Below are 17,546 nucleotides of genomic sequence, written 5' to 3' on the forward strand. Positions count from 1 at the left end.
ATAGAAGCCCTTTACCAGGCATAGGGAGCCAGGTCTGAAGTCTAGAGGGACTAAAACCCTCTGGGCCCCAGCCTTACCCACTGAAAAACATCTGCTTCATGCCAGTACCTGCACTCCACACTATCATGAGCATCTTGAAAGGAGGGACCAGAGTTTTGCTCACTATTGGGGTCCCAGTGTGGCTTGGTATACAATAGGAACTCAAGAATTTTTTGTTGTTGTTTTTTTGAGACAAGGTCTCGCTCTGTTGCCCAGGTTGGAGTGCAATGGCACAATCTCGGCTTACTGCAACCTGTGCCTCCCAGGCTCAAGCAATTCTTGTCTGTCTCAGTCTCACTAGTAGCTGAGACCACAGCTAAACGCACCTGGCTAAATTTTTGTATTTTTAGTAGAGATGGGGTTTTGCCAAGTTGCCCATGCTGGTCTCGAACTCCTGAGCTCAGGTGATCCACCATGCCTGGCCAAGTATTTGTTTAATGAGCAAAATCACTCGCATATTTTCCACAAAAGCCAGGTTCTCCCTTGCTTTTGTGCCTGCCATTTCCCCCTTCACCAGCACCAGCCTCTCAGTGATCATATCTAAAAGAGGGACTTCCAGAACTCCAGAAGGTGTGGTCCCTGGGCACCTGGACATTGTGGTTTATGAAGTTCACCCTCCTTGGAGTGGGAGAAAGGACAGTGGGGTGAGGGCAAGTCCACCTTCAGCCATAAACCCGAGGCTAGGCACACAGGAGGCCCAGTGTCCAAGACCAACCAACTCCTCTGGGACGCTGGTGGCCAATGAGCTCTGCCTCCCCAACCCGTTTCAAGTTTAAGAAAGTAAAGGGATTAAGGAAGCACCAAAGGCAAGCCCTCTCTTACAACAACATCAGACAACTGTTTCAAAATATATTAGATTTGGTTTTTATTGTAGAGCACACATATCAGGGCGAAGTGCTGCACACACAACTACAAATCATTTTTGGGAAAAAAGCTGTAAAAAAAATAAAACTGCAACTGCTTTAATTATGCAGTCCCGACTTGAGAAATCCACGCTGGCAAAGGAGTTCTGGCCCCTGAGAGGGGCTTCTTGATGGTGGCTGCCCCAGATTTCTGCAGCCTATGAGGTCTCAGACCCGGACCTCTGTACACAAAGCCCCCAAAGTGGTGGTATCCTGGTTGCTGGGAGGGCCTCTGCTCTTGGCAAGCCCGGGTCCTGGCCTGGCTGACAAGAAGACATTCCTAATGCATCTAGATCCACAAAACCTTGCTGCCTTCCAGGATCTGAGTGGATAGAAGCTACCAAAGACTTTACCTTTTTTTTATTATTATTTTTTGAAAGCCCCTTCACCAACTCCCATACCCTGAAGCGGAGGAGGCACCAGCCCAGTCTGCAGGCCTGAGCTCTGGCCTTGGATGCATGCTGCCGGCAGACAAGATGGGGCAGGCGCCTTCCTAGAATGATGACATGAGGATGAGGCCCAAGCTGGCCAATGGAGAAGGGAAGGGAAAGGAAAAAGCCAGGAGACTAAAGGGGGAAAAAAAAACTCAAAAAAGAAAACAAAAACCCTACCACACACCACAACAATTTTCCATACCCCAAATGCTAGACTTGGAAGGACACCAGTCCCTCTAGCTAGAAACAATTTCTAAAACTGACCCAACGTGGCAAGTCTAACTGTTCCAAATAATCACACGCATATGCTCAAAAGGAGCAACCAGCAAAGAAGTGTGCTCTCGATAAGAGAGGTCAGGACCACTGCACTAGCCCCTCAGCAGCCCAAGGAACTGTGGACATGGCAGGCTAGTGGGCGTGGGTGGAGGACGCCTGGGGGGCTTAACAATAGCTTTGGGATGGCAGGGGCTGGCACTGTTTAAGCCCCTGCCCAGGCAACCTGAACAACTCTGCCACAGGAGGAAGAAAGGGTGTTTGCATGAGCTTGCAGGGCGTGGATGGCAGGTGAGAAGTGGAGAACAGCAGAGCCTGTGAGGCTCCAGGAGACCTCAACCAAGTGCAGACATCAGTGGAGGAAAGGGGCGAGCAGAAGACTGAACTTTGTTTAGAACACTACGAAGATTTACACTGAAAGCAAAATAATTTTCTTAACCAAAACATTTTGTTGCTTTTAAATAAACCCAGCCTGATACAGCCCCACTTAAAAGATGGCTGCTCTGCTCCACCACCTCTACTGGCCACTCCAGCATCAGCCTCTGTCCCCTATTGATGCCAACAGCCTTTCCATCCAGGAGGAATACCAAGAATATGAGAACCTAGGTCCTGGCCAATTCTATTCTTCAGCCTTAACAGGCAACAAAACCAAGGAAAAATATATAGAATAAAAAAAAACAAAAAACAAAAAACAAAAAAACAAAAACCCCCCAATAAACAAAAACAAAACCCTCAAAACAAAAGGAGGGGCAACTACGTAAGGATGAGCCAGAGTTCCCAGGAGGGCGGCGGGTAGACTCAGTGCCGCCGCATCTTCACCTTTCGGGCAGGGCTGCCTGCTGCCTCAGAGCAGTCCTCTGAGGACTCGTATGACTTGCGCCAGTAGTTCTCAGAGCTGAAGCTACCCCTCCGCCGGTGTGTGGGCAGCAGCACCGAGCGCCGGTTCTCTTCCTTGTCCATCTCCAGGATCCGTGGCCTGCAAGGAAAGGGAGGTAGGACGTTATCTGAGAGGCTGGCAGGAGGCGCCTGGCTTTACCGCTGTACCTCGTCTCATCCTTGGGATGGGTCACTTCGGCTCAGTGGTCCTCAACGAAGGGTAGTCCTGGCAGAGGCCCTGGTATCGGAGGTTCTTGCCCACTAAGTGCCAGTGACCACCCCAGTCTTTGGGACATTTCCCAATTACCCTGTGGGGTCTGCCTGGCTTGGAGTCTGGTGCCCTGGGACACTGCCAGGGCTGCTGGACAGAGGTCTTCCCTACCACAGCCTCAAGACTCTGCATGGTTCTACCATCTACCTTTACTTCCCAGCTCTACCCACTTTCTCTCTCTTGGGCCTCCCAACACCCCCTTCTCCACTTACTAACCCCATTACCCCCTGAAACCACAAAGCTCTTTTTTATCTCAGGGTTTAGCTCATACAGTATTTCCTGCCTAGAATGCTCTTCCATGTCTTCCTTATCCTTCTGGAATCAACTTAAACATTACCTCCTTGGAAACCTTCCCCAACACTTAAAAAACATTTTTTTTTTTTTTTTTTTTGAGACGGATTCTTGCTCTGTCGCACAGGCTGGAGTGCAGCGGTGCCATCTCGGGTCACTGCCAGCTCCGCCTCCCAGGTTCACGCCATTCTCCTGCCTCAGCCTCCCGAGGAGCTGGGACTACAGGTACCTGCCACCACGCCTGGCTAATTTTTTGTATTTTTTAGTAGAGACGGGGTTTCACCGTCTTAGCCAGGATGGTCTCGATCACCTGACCTCGTGATCTGCCTGCCTTGGCCTCCCAAAGCGCTGGGATTACAGGCGTGAGCCACTGCGCCGGCCAAAACATTTTTTTTTCTTTTAAAAAAAATTATCTCCTCAAATATCTTTTATCCAATCCTTTTTGAAATAAGTCCCGGGTTCACTATTATCCAAGTCCCAAGATTCCCTCCTGACATCTAAGTATAATTCCACAAGGGCGTCTGTCTGGGTGAGACTGAACAAGGAAAGTCATGGGAAAGCCATGATATTGCCATTTGTTACAGTCTCTGCCTGACCCCTTCTCTCTGGGTGTACAGGCAGTTGGCCAGGGTTAGATGGGAATGTCACCAATGCCACCAACCCAGAGGAACCAGACATAAGGTTTTGAAAGGATGAGCAAGCCAAGGCTCCTAAACAGCCTACCCCAGGCTTCTCCACCCTTCTCACCCTGCAGCCAGGCCTTTGCCAGCCTTTGCTGAGGGTCCTAAACTGAGTACCTGTGGGCAGCATCAGGGTCTGCCTTGCGGTGGGACCGCTTGGGTTTCAGAGCAGGGTCCCTGTTGTTTCCTGACAGGCGATCTGAAGCATAGCTGGGTGGTAACACGGAGCTGCTCAGGGACTTTGTTTCCAACCGGGGTGCATCTAATCTTGTCCTGCAAAGGAAACATGCATGGGGTCACCAAAGGGCCTCTGGTGAAGGTGTGGGCACCATCAGACCAATTCTCTGGCCAGGCCAAGTGGGAGCCAGCTAGACCTGGAAGCTAGCAGTCTCTGCTCTGTACCTCACTCTCCTTGAGGTTCAACTAGAGATTGGTCTAGCTGACTTTCAAAGACCCTCCTCAAGTCCACGTTTAGGAGTAAGGAATGGGAACACTTCTGTCTGGAAACTCCCAATGACAGGCTGTGCTACCCTAGGGGCAAGATTCCAGGGCTCGCTCTTAGCTGAACCAAGCAGCCTCACCTCACTCCACTTGGACCCACAGGTTCTCTGGGGCCATCTACTTCATTTGCCAGAGGACCAACGGCCCCACTGGTGGGTCCCAACACAGGAAGGATCCCTGGTCCAGGCCTGTAGAGGGGCTGGAGAGAAAGAGAGCCAGAGCTACCCTATCTTCTCACTGTACAGACAGGGATGCTGAGACTGAGTGGCAGAGCCAGGGTAGGGAACCCAGGCCCACTCCACAACCATGAGCAGTCATCTGGCAGTTTCTGCTCATTTCAGGATGCTGACAAGGTAAAGGCCAGAGGGCTTTTGAAGGCACAGTCCCCACCAAGCAGCAGGTGTAGCTATAGGTTTCAAGGAATACATTGCCTAGTAAAGGGAAGGCACACAAATACAGATGAGGAAGAGGGGGATGGAGAAGCTGGGTAGAGGTAACTCAGGGCAGTGATCCAAGTCCTTTATGAAGCCAGAACAGAAGGGAGCTGGCATGGAAAACCTCAAAGCCCTCAGGCTCCTTGTGTGGTACAGAGAAGGCTGGCCAGTCAGGCAGGTGGGAGCAAAGGGCAGAAGGACCCATGTAATAGACTGCGTGGGAAGCTATAGGACATAGCTAGCAGAGACCCTGAAGGCACCTTTTCCAGGGTCTGCTAGACACAAAGTAGTAACTTAGTTCCAAAGGAGTAGGGGCTGCAGACAGAGCAGGACTCTAAAGATACTAGAGGATGCTGGGGAGAAGTAAGCAGGAGGGAAATCCAAGAACTGCCTTGGGCTAGGCTGCTTGGCATCCTTGGTAACAACTGCATCTGGTCCTCAGTTTCCCCCATTCCCCATGGCTGCCTCCCCACATTCCATTGGCTGGCCTACTGTACATAGATGGGAAAGATCAGAAAGGCAGTAAGTCATGCATCCTGCAAGTCACGGGGGAAAGTTTAAAGCCAAAGTGAGACTTCAAGCCTGACAGGCAAGAGTTACTCTGAACGTGGGTAGGAAATCTCTCTCCTAAAGGCAGCAGGGGCATCTCCTTCCTTCCAGTGGGGAACCAATGTTCTGATGCCTCAGGCCCAAACTGGTGGGTAGGCAGGTAGGACAGGCATCCCCATCCCTTTGGGTTGGCCTTGCAGAGGGGGATGCCAGTAGGGCCCAGCTGCAGTGAGTGGCTCTTCAGTCTGAGACTCCACTCTGGACTCCTCCAGACTCATGGATGCAGAACCTAACATCAACAGGAGGATGATCTAGTCTTGGCACTGCCATTCAGAGTCCAAGCTAGTCACCATCCTTCCTCGGGCCTCAGTTTCCCCATCTGAGCAAAAGAAAGAAATGTGACTAGCTCTAAGGCTTCTTTGCGCTGAGGGTCTAAGGAATCGAAGGCAAGTTGCCTCCTTCAAGGCTGGGATTCTCTGGGTAGAGGTGGTACTGGGCAACTACCAGAGATGAGTATGTGAAATAGAATAGAATCATTCTTTTTTTTTTAAAGAGAGATCGTGTTTTGCTCTGTCGCCCAGTCTGGAGGGCAGTGGTATGATCATAACTCACTGCAGCCTTGAACTCCTAGGCTTAAGGGATCCTCCTGCCCAAGCCTCCCAAGAAGCTAGGACTGGGCCACCATGCCCGGCTAATGGTTTTTTTTTGGCGAGACAGGGTACCACCATTTTGCCTAGGCTGGTCTCTAACTCTTCTAAGTGATCCTCCCACCTCAGCCTCCCAAACTGTTGAGATTACAGGTATGAGCCATCAAGCCTGGCTCCAGATGAGCTTTTTATTTTTATTATTATTTTTTGAGACAGGGGCTCCTTCTGTCGCCCAGGCTGGAGTGCAGTGGCGGGATCTTGGCTCATTGCAACTTCAAGCGATCCTCCCACCTCAACCTCCCAAGCAGCTGAGATTATAGGTACCCGCTGCCACACTCGGCTAATTTTTATATTTTCAGTAGAGACAGCATTTCACCATGTTAGCCAAACTGGTCTCAAACACTGGGGCTCAAGCGATCTGCCCATCTCAGCCTCCCAAACTGCTAGGATTATGGGCCTGAGCCACCACACCTGGCCCAATTACCTTTTCTATTTTATTTATTTTTTTTTTTTAAGAGAGTTTTACTCTTGTTGTCCAGGGTGGAGTGCACTGGCACGATCTTGGCTCACTGCAACCTCCGCCTCCCGCGTTCAAGCAACTCTTCTGCCTCAGCCTCCCGAATTGCTAGGATTACAGGCATGCACCCCCACGCCTGGCTACTTTTGTATTTTTAGTAGAGACGGGGTTTCTCCATGTTGGTCAGGCTGGTCTTGAACTCCCGACCTCAGGTGATCTGCCCGTCCTGGCTTCCCAAAGTGCTGGAATTAAAGGCGTGAGCCACCAAGCCTGGCCCAATGACCTTTTCTTTACCAGGCTTCGTGTCACCAAGTTGAGAGGTCCAGGTGGCAGAGATCAGACTAAATAAAATGTTAGCCGTTATACTTGACTTAAAGGACTCTAAGGGCCTCATTGAAGAAAGTCCCTCCTCTGGTACCCATAAAGCTAAGACTCTATAGGTGCCAGGGAGCCCATGTTCAGGGAAGGAAGTCCCCTGTGTGCCCCAAAAGCCCCAGTGAAGCCCTAGTGGGGGCACTCTGGAGTTGTTTCTTCGGGTGAATGATGGATGGTAGGAGAAAAGCAGAGCCACCAAGATGAGAGCTCTTGACACATCCCCTGGGACTGTTATAAGTACATCTCATAACAGCTGGAGAAGCTCCTGCCCTCCCTACACTTCCAAAAATTCACCAAGCTGCAGGATGCCAGGCTAGAGCTTGACTCCAAGCCCAGTGCCCACCAGTAGCTTAACTTCAGAACATGCCCCTGTTAAAAGGCAACCAACTCTCATGGCGTAGGCCAGGTCCTCAGGGGTTAGCAGAGAGTCACAAATCTGGATTCAGGAGGCTCAGTTCTAGCAGTAAGGTCTGGACCCAGGCCTCCTCAGGTGGCAACAGGAATGAAGACCTGCCTTACAGATGAGTCAGTATTCAAAGGTCAGAGCAAAGCACCTCGGGCATGTGACCTCGGGCATGTGAGGTTGACCGTGATACCCAGAGCGGCCACCTACAGTGTCAGGACAAAGCAGGGACAAGGGAGGTCACAACAAAGGATGGCTGTAGCACTAAAGTGTGAACCGAAGGGAAGGGAGGGAGTTGATCCTATCCTAGGTCCTCCAGAGAAGCTGCTGGGGTGAATTATTCTCCCTGTAGGGACTGGAGAGCAAAGCTAAATCCCAGAGCAAATCACTAGCTTGAGTCACAAAGCTACTACCTACTACTCTGTGATGGCCTCTAAAGCACAGGTGGGGCCAGTGCTTTACTTACACAGTGGCTCACACCTGTAATCCCAGCACTTTGGGAGGCCAAGGTAGAAGGATTACTTAAAAGCCAGGAGTTTCAGACCAACCTGGGCAACAAAGTAAGACCTTGTCCCTATTTAAACTCTTTTTTTTTTTTTTTTTAAAGACCATCTTGCTCTGTCTCCAGGCTGGAGTGCAGTGGCACGATCTTGGTTCACTGCACCTCCACCTCCCGGGTTCAGGCAATTCTCCTGCCTCAGCCTCATGAGTAGCTGGGACTACAGGTGCACGCCACCATGCCCAGCTAATTTTTGTATTTTTAGTAGGGACAGGGTTTCACCATGTTGGCCAGGATGGTCTTGATCTCTTGACCTCGTGATCCGCCTGCCTCAGCCTCCCAAAGTGCTGGAATTACAGGCGTGAGCCATCGTGCCCGGCCCTAATTTTTTTTTTTAATTAAAAAATAAAGTGCAGGTGGGCCCTCCTCAGTGCAAGAGAACACTGTGCATGCAGGTGGCAGCACCACCATTTCTGGGAAGATGGTAAACCAGACCGCACTCAGGCCACGATGACTCTGGAGCGAGGGCAGTCCCCAGCCAGCTACCAACTACTCTCCAACGTCTGGCACCACCTTTACCAGGCATCCTTGTGCTAAAAGCTTGGCTTTCCAACAAAGCGAGGCAGAGACCAGTATTGTGAGCCTGTCCAAGCACCCTCTTGCCTATTTAGTAACCTGGGTCCCTAGAGCTAAGGTCTAAGCTCCAGCACCTTTGAGAATCAGACTCCCACAAAGCTCAGGTCTGTACCTTGCTGGCTCTCCTGCAGTAGTACCCACTCCCCTCACGGGACTCTCCCCACCCATCTTCCACCAGCCCCCTGCCAACATCAGACTTCTGTTTTTTTTTGTTTTTTGTTTTTTGTTTTGAGTCGGAGTCTCGCTCTGTCGCCCAGGTTGGGGTGCTGTGGTGCGATCTCGGCTCACTGCAACCTCCGCCTCCCGGGTTCATGCCATTCTCCTGCCTCAGCCTCCAAGTAGCTGCAACGACAGGCGCCTGCCACCATGCCCGGCTGATTTTTTTTGTATTTTTAGTAGAGACGGGGTTTCACCGTGTTAGCCAGGATGGTCTCGATCTCCTGACCTCACGATCCGCCCGCCTCAGCCTCCCAAAGTGCTGGGATTACAGGCGTGAACCACCGCACCCGGCCAATTAATTACTTTCTTTGAAACTAGGTCTATCACCCAGCCTGGAGTGCACGGGTGGGATTACAGCTCACTGCAGCCTTGACCTCCTGGGCTCAAGCGATCCTCCTGCCTCAGGCTCGCGAGTAGCTCGGACTATAGGTATATGCCACCACACCTGGTTTTATTTATTTATTTATTTAATTTATTATTTCTTCTGCCTCAGGCTCGCGAGTAGCTCGGACTACAGATATATGCCACCACACCTGGTTTTATTTATTTATTTATTTATTATTTCTCCTGCCTCAGGCTCGCGAGTAGCTCGGACTATAGGTACATGCCACCACACCTGGTTTTTTAAATCAATCAATCAATCTATCTATCATCTATCTATCTATCTAGCTATCTTATCTATCTTATCTATCTATCTATCTATCTATCTATCTATCTATCTATCTATCTATCTGAGATGGAGTCTCACCCTGTAGCCCAAGCTGGAGTGCAGTGGTGCAATCTTGGCTCACTGCAACCTCTGCCTCCCATGCTCAAGCGATTCTCGTGCCTCAGCCTCCCAAGTAGCTGGGACTACAGATGCATGCTACCATGCCCGGCTAATTTTTTGTATTTTAGTAGAGATGGGGTTTCACCATGTTGCCCAGGGTGGTCTCAAACTCCCGCGCTCAGGCAATCCGCCCACCTCGGCTTCCCAAAGTGCTGGGATTACAAGTGCGAGCCACCGCACCCAGCCAGGAAGAGTTTAGAAGACCACCTAGCATTCACAAGTTTAACCACAACTGCCCAATTTACAGGTGCAGATAAGACTGCATTTGGAGAGGAGTGGCAGAGCCAGGGCAGAAGCACAAGTTTGTCACCTCCCTGGTGATCCCATTGTACCCATATTCCTTGGGCAGGCCACAGACACATCAGAACAGTCAGGCTGCCAAAAAGGCAGGGTGTATGCACGTGGACACAGACTTACTGAACCAGGGAACCAATGTAAGCTAAATCTAACCACAGGAGACACAAATCATGGAGAAAGGAGCAGCACCAAGCCCTGGTCAGAGAAACTAAAAGCTAGCCACCCCTCACCCCACTGCTGAGGAACGAGGTCCAGAATGAGACCTCCACTTCCTTCCACTGCTCATCCATCCACTCAGCCTCACATTCAGATTGCTCTGCTCTCATGGAAGGTCTCCTGACTCCTCGAACTCTGTGGATCTAATGACCAAGTAAGCTATTGAGCTTCGCTTCCTACAATCTCTCACATGCAAATCCCTCACCCCACTGCTCACATGCCTCCACGGCTCCCCAGCGCCCTTAACATTTCTCTGCACAGCGTGAAGCTTTTGCTGTCTTAGGCCGGTGTATCAAGTCCTCCACTCCTTATCTATTCTGTGTTTCAGAACAGAGTTCCTGGACTCCAAGCCTCTGTAAAGAGCATCTCTTCTGACTGAACTATCTTTGCCCCTGAGCCTCATTCTATGCTGGCTAAGGTCCAAGCATCCTTGACTACCTTCAGGTGGCACTTATCTGGAAAGCCTTCTTTGACCAGTTCCTGTTGAGATGCTAAATGTCTGCCTTTTCCCAAAGGACAAAAGAGAATAGGAACCCATACAAACCCCATTCCGGGCACTAGCACAGAGCCTAGCACACACCAGCTTAGGTTACCACTTGGCAAAGGGATCTCCAGCTGCATTTCCCAGCTTCAGACCACTCTGAGCTGAGTTCCACTTGACCAAAAGCAAATAAATGGGCTATATATACTGCTTTGTGCCACTTTATCTGGTTAACTGGAGAGTACCAATCTCAAGAATACAAGTCTCACAGTGCAATCCTGAGGGCCTCCTAAAAACCAAGGGATTGGGTGCCCTAGTTACCAACTAAAGGCCCCGAAGACCCATAAGCCATCTCTTGAGAATCAAATGTTGACCTAAGGCCTCCTTCCCTCTTTCATTCCTCATCTACAGAAGTCCCCTATATTTCCCTGCCTCCTAGCCTTTGAGCTTACCATTTCTGCCTGGCCAGCAATTTCTAGCTCAGGGGCCAGATCTACCAAGCTCACCTTTACCCTTCCTCCCGCAAAGCTGGATGTAATTTAAAAAAAAAAAAAAAAAATTTTTTTTTTTTTTTGAGATGGAGTCTCGCTCTGTCTCCCAGGCTGGAGTGCAATGGTACAATCTCGGCTCACTGCAACCTCCGCCTCCCAGGTTCAAGCAGTTGTCCTGCCTCAGCCTCCCCAGTAGCTGGGATCACAGACACCTGCCACTATGCCCAGCTAATTCTTGTATTTTTAGAATTTTCATCACGTTAGTCAGGCTGGTCTTGAACTCCTGACCTCAGGTGATCCAACTGCCTCGCCCTCCTGAAATGCTGGATTACAGGTGTGAGCCACCACGACTGGCCTGGGTTTTTGGGGGTTTTTTTTGCAGGGCTCCCAGAGAATACCCTGTGCTTTTACACCAGTGTTCACTCTGCTTTGTGTTGGAATGGCATGCAAAGTGCAAACTTATTACATGTGAAGCACCAAGGGGGCACTAAATTTCCTGCGGTGCCCACCTCAAGTGCCTTGTACATAGTAGATACTTGATGTTTCCCTCAAGTCAGAAATCCCTGCTCAAAGGTCATTCCAACTAGCAATGACCTGAGGCAGCTCACTTCCTACCTGAGCCCCTTTCCAAACAGAGTTCATACCTTCTAGCTTCAAGGTTAATATGTGGATGCTTGGCACAGGGCAGCTAGCAAGGCCTACCAGGAGCAGAAGCACAGAGTGCACTAGTGCAGGAGCACTAGGGAATCATGGAAAAACTGGAAGACTCCCCTCACAGACGAATTATTATACCCCAGAAGTTTGTCAGCCTCTTGGTTATCTAACTAGTAATTTAGAACTTTAACCACACCTCCAGTAAGGTTAGGTCCAGCCTCCCCTTCCAGGGTTACCAACGATTACAGAGAAAAGACTTGCATGTTGCGGCAGCTTGCCCTCGGTCGGCTGGGAGACAGTAACATTCAGGGAAGTTTGGGGGTGCTGAGGCACCTCAAAGAGCCGACTAGCCTGTAGCTGCTGCCTCACCCCACTCTCTGTAGAGTGCCCCCTACATACTCATAACATTCTCCCCAATCAGCACAACTCTCTACTTGCACAGCAGAGGCAAGAAAGCCCTTCTATATCTGAGCTCCAGTTTCCTAACTCAAAGCATCCATCCCAACGACACACTGGGGGAAAGGGCAGGACTTGGGGTACTCCACTGTGCAAACCACCAAGGAACCACAAGACCCAGGTTCCAGGTGTCACTCAGCCATTTATTGGCTAAGTTGTGACCCCAAACATTGTAACACCAAGGGACAGTCTGAGGATTCCACTCTGGGGAGACTTTTTTAAAAGGTTACTTCCAGCCTCCCCGTGAGAAACAAGGGCACATGTGCATGAAGACTTGGCACCACCCATGTTCACAGAAGCTGCGTTCTGTCCAACCAGAAAGCACTTGGCAGCTGCCCACCCATTTCCTTCTGTGAGGCCCTTAGAAAGACCTTTCCAGCTCTGACTGACCTGAGCTGGTGACAGAGCTCCCAGGGTCTCCACCAGCAGCCTGTGCAATCTTTATCTGAACTTATGAGAAGGCAGGACCGGCTCTAACTCCTCTACCATAATCAGGGCCAGGCTCAATGCCCAGATTCTACCCACTGTAACACAACCACACCAGAAGACATCAAACCAGCCAGGTATCTTCCAAGGCCACATCATACTTATCTCCGGGCAATGCCTGGGCCAAGATGCTCCCCTTTTTAAACTTGTCACAACCCGTCCTTTCCCAAGACAAGCCCATGTAGCTACTCTGGAGCTGCTCCTCACTGGCCTGAATTGTTCTCCACACTAGTTGATGCCTCCTCTGGGCTGCACCTCATGCTAGGCACCAGATGAACAGGGATCTCCTTACTCCTACAGAATGCAGATTTGAAAATTCACAATGGCAAGCGTATGAGCTGTGACAGTCCAAACAGGGGTGTGTGTATGTGTCTGCATGTGTGCTGAAAGGGCTTTAGGTGATGCTAAAAAGCTAAAGGGTTTATATGATGCTTTCTGCATGTCAAAATGGTCAATCTGAACGATGAAGAATGACTAGGTTATCTGAGGAGTTGGTTATCATGTAGATTTATTTGGGGAGTTGGGATATGAATCAGAGGATGAACATGTTAGATGAGAAGGTATGCCCAATGGAGGCCACACTGCCACAAGAGCCCAGGCACAAATCCATAAACCGTAACAGGAGCTGCAGATACTTTAGAGTTCCCCACAGCTGTGCACTTCCCCAGCTCAGCTACCTGGGGAAGCTGGGACATCCTCCCACTCTTCTCCAGTCCCCTTACACCACAGCTCTGTGCTTCTGCACTCCAGCCCAGTCTGTGAATGGTTCCTGGGCCCACTGAAGTCAGAAGGTAGAAGAGCTTCAGTCACCCAGTAACAGCCATTCCCAAGGTCAGGCCACTGGCAGGGACCCAGCTGGCTGAAAAGCTTCCCAGGGAGCTGATTAACGGTGCAGACTCCTAGCTGTGCTGAGGAGCATCTGACTCAGTTGGACTGGGCAGCCAGGTATGGGAGTCACCATTCAATAAAAGAGTAGCAGGTGGAAGACTGACACTCCAGCTATGGCCACTACCACCTGCACATCCAACTAAGATTTCTCCAAAATAAGCTATTATGGGAAGATGAGAGGAACTCTTGGGAAGTTACTGCTCTGGTTCTATATAACATTAGAAGTTGCTCTCCAGGTTCCTGGCCTGGGCAGGCCACCCATCCCTGGCTGCAGTTGGAGGTACCAGGTACAGCCTGAGAAGAAATGACTGGAGGAGAGGCTGGAAGAGTGCTACACTCTGGACTCCATTGTTTCTGAGTTCTTGCCTATGCTGGTTATCACAGAAAAATAAAGTACAAGGCAGATAAAAACTCTTCCCTTCCTCTGACAAATTCTGGGAACAGTCTTAGGCTAGAAAAGAGAGGCTGCCAACCCCACCAAGTTGACCCAAGTTTCTGGAGCTCCCACGTGTTCACTGCTCTGCCTGTACCATAGGACTGTCCCCCAGATATGGATCATACCCATCTACTATAGTTAAAACAGACTAAAAGTTTTGACTTGGCAAAGTGGCAAAGCCATACCAAAGAGACTTCACCACTACAATATTCTGGAGTTATGGGCCCAAAGGACCAGGATGCCAAAGTTATTGTTTACTGACTAAAGTTGATGAGCCAGAAAAAATTCCCAATGACCAAAGCTGGAAGAATTTGAGCATAAAATAAATTCCCAGGAGTCCATACTTACATAAAAATTATACTTATATAAATAAATGATTGAATAAATGAAGGAGAGTAGACCAATCCCCCCTGCAGAAGAATTCTAAGTAATTCACCTGCATGCTCCCCCTCAAGGAGATGGTGCTAACTCCCACACTCTTTAACTGTGGGCATGCATGGTGACTTCCTTCCTAAGGGTACAGTATGGACAAGGAAAAGCAGTAATTTTACAGTGGAAAACCTGACAGTGCATTGGCCAGGTGATCAATATCAATAGTGTTAAGTTACATTGGTAGTATATATTCTTGGTTATGTAGTAAAAATGGCATACACTTTACCATAAAAACATCAGACAAATTCTAATTGAGAGATTTTCTATACAATACCTAACCAGTCAATATCATCAAGAATAAGGCAGGCTGGGCATGGTGGCTCACACCTGTAATCCCAGCACTTTGGGAGGCCAAGGCAGGTGAACCACTTGAGGTTGGAAGTTAGAGACCAGCTTGGCCAACATGGGGGAAACCCCATCTGTACGAAAAAATAAAGTTATCTGGGTGTTGTGGCACACGCCTATAGTCCCAGCTACTCAGGAGGCTGAGACACGAAATCACTTGAACCTGGGACGCAGAGGTTGCAGTGAGCCGAGATGGTGCCACTGCATTCCCGCCTATTCCAGCCTAGGCGACAGAGTGAGACCCTGTCTCAAAAAAAAAAAAAAAAAAAGAATAAGGCAAAGTCTGAGAAACTGTTACAGCCAAGAGGAGTCTAAGAGGAGTCTGAGTTGATATGTCGACTAAATGTAATGTAGGATGATCTTGGGACAGAAAAAGGACATTAGGAAAAACCTAAGGAAATCTAAATAAAGTATGGACTTTAGTCATACCAATAAAAAATTAACAAATAGGGGAAATGGGATGCAGAGTACATGAGAACTCTGTACTATCACAATTGTCTATAAATCTAAAACTATTCTAAAAATAAAGTTTAATAAAAGGAAGGAAGGAAGAAGACAGACAGACAGCAAGTTATATGGGTCAAGCCTAAGTTTACGTGCTTGTTTTGCTCTGCTCACTGACTTCTATGACTCTGGGCAATCACCTATCTTCTCTGGGACTCTATTCAAAAGGTAGGTGTGAACCAGGTATGGTGGCACTTGCCTCTATTCCCAGCTATTGGGGAGGCTGAAGCAGGAAGAGAGCTTGAGTCCAGGACTTTGAGGATGCAGTGAGCTATGATGGCACCACTGCATTCCAGCCTGAGCAAGATGGGTGGACAGTGGGGCAAGGTTTGTCTTGATCCAATGTCTGTGAGGCTATGGCTTCTTCCACTCACCCCGTGAAAGAAATAAACGCTGGTGAAGCCAGGTTTGTTGATGTTAAGTAGCACATCCCTGATTCCCTCCCCAGAGAAGAGCCACAAGCCATGATTCTGCCGAATACTACATCCTAACCTCCCACCCTTGTCTCCTCTCTTCACTCCCTGTTCCTCCCAGCAGTGAAAACCCAGGCATTTTTAAAGCAGGCTGCTAAAGGCACAGTTTAAAAATAATCACCAAGAGTACGTGTAACAAATAAGAACCAAGGAGGTGAGGAATAGAGGCTAAGGGGTGGGGTGAGGTTTGGAAGAATGTTGCCCAAATCTTGTCTCAAGATTATACCCACAAATATTGGGCGTATATGCTTTTGCTCAGTCCTAAACTCCCTAAATAGAGTACTTAATTTTCTGATAAAACAACAAAACAACTTTATCCTCACAGGATTCAAATAAAAAGAGAACTTAACAGTTCTGCTCTCCACTCTGCCATGCCACTGATACATAGGAGCTGAGTTCTAAGTGGACCCAGAGCTACATCTCCAGACAGGCCTGCAGGTGAGGCAGAAAGTCAGACATCAAGGCACTTACTTCCTGAGGATGATGACTGCTCGGCGCTCCTTGATGTCCTGAGGCCGTATGCAGTGAGTGATTTCATCAGCAGCATATCCACTGAAAAGAAACACAGAACATGTGACCATGAAGAGTAGACAGACAACCAAAGTTCCTGGGGGATATAACAGGACAGGAACATGGCCTAGGTCTTACGGCTGCTCTCTACCCATTACTTGAGAGTTTCAAGGATCTACATGGAAGGGAATATCATATTAAGCTCCAGGATGCTTTTGCCAAGAGACTGTAATACTCAAGGAAAAACCTGGTATGACACAAAGGAGACCCCTTGGCCACTTAAGGCAGAGGCCCGAAGCAAGACTCTCCCTGAACAGGCCAGGAACCCTTTTTTAAAAGGGTACTCCAGAGAGTACACTGTAGCTCCTCCTCATTCTCCCTCCATTTAGCAGGTAGAGAAAGCCAAGGCAGCCACTGATAGCACTGAGTCACCAGGGAGAGCTAGGACTGCCTCATTCCAAAATAGAATGTCTACATGAAGTCTCCATTTGGGGGGATCCAAAATTTTGAAGACAGTTGTGTGTGAATATTTTAAGAATTTCCGGCTGGGCGTGATGGCTCATGCCTGTAACCCTAGCACTTTGGGAGGCCGAGGTGGGCGGATCACCTGAAATCAGGAGTTCGAGACCAGCCTGGCCAACATGGCGAAACCCCGTCTCTACTAAAAATACAAAAATTAGCCAGGCATGGTGGCGGGCGCCTGTAATCCCAGCTACTTGGGAGGCTGAGGCAGGAGAATCGCTTGAACCTAGGAGGCAGAAGTTGCAGTGAGCCAAGATCACGCCCACTGCACCTGGGCAACAGAGCGAGACTCCGTCCCCACCACTGACCCCCACCCCCTGCCCCCCGCCCAAAAAAAAAAGGATTTCCATCATACTCAGATATCTGTTTATTTTCAACAAGTTACATGACTTTTAAAACCGCTCAGAGACCAACTAATGTGGGTAGATGACTGTCCTCTTCTCAGCTAGCGTCATTCCAATTTGAAACTCTGGAAGCAAGCTCTGAGCTTCCTATACCCCTCACATGCTATCACTGGAAGCATGGCAGCCACAAGATACTCCCACTCCAAGTTACTCTACTGAGCTGCAGCAGTTCTACACACCCAGAAACTCAGCCACAAGCCTAGTAGGACAAGTATGGCTTAGTTTCCCTACCTGGCCCTGTACCACAAACCCTTCTCTCATGGCTGCTGATCAGCTACCTTCTCAAAGGCTAGTTGTACAGACACAAACTTAACTATTAAAAACACTGCAGGCCTGGGAAGGACCCCTCAAGATGGCCAGGTTGGCCAAACCTCAGCTCTAATAACTGGATGCAAGAGCCAACAAGAGATAAAAAGCCAGACTGCTTCAGGCTCAGCCTTAAGGAAGCACCTCTGATTTGGAAATCTGATTTGAGCTCATGCTGGGGATAGAACAAACCTTTATTTAATTTTTTTTTTTTTTGAGACAGTCTCACTCTGTCACTCAGGTTGGAGTGCAGTGGCACAATCTCGGCTC

The 17,546-nt window shown here is 49.2% G+C and overlaps 1 protein-coding gene across 3 annotated transcripts in view; it reads right to left on the reverse strand.

Moving 5' to 3' along the window:
- Positions 1–879: 879 nt before the first annotated feature.
- Positions 880–17,546, reverse strand: part of ALKBH5 (alkB homolog 5, RNA demethylase) — a 28,731-nt gene continuing 12,064 nt past the window's right edge. For all 3 annotated transcript variants that reach the window (XM_063798883.1, XM_063798884.1, XM_054670345.2), the window contains 3 exons: positions 16,006–16,086; positions 3,884–4,039; positions 880–2,624 (listed from right to left, as the gene is read on the reverse strand). In XM_063798883.1, the coding sequence (XP_063654953.1) occupies positions 2,447–2,624; positions 3,884–4,039; positions 16,006–16,086 (415 nt within the window). In that variant the 3' untranslated portion in view covers positions 880–2,446. The remainder of the gene's footprint in view (positions 2,625–3,883; positions 4,040–16,005; positions 16,087–17,546) is intronic.

This window comes from Pan troglodytes, chromosome 19, assembly GCF_028858775.2.
Source record: "Pan troglodytes isolate AG18354 chromosome 19, NHGRI_mPanTro3-v2.0_pri, whole genome shotgun sequence".
Taxonomy (NCBI): Eukaryota; Metazoa; Chordata; class Mammalia; order Primates; family Hominidae; genus Pan; species Pan troglodytes.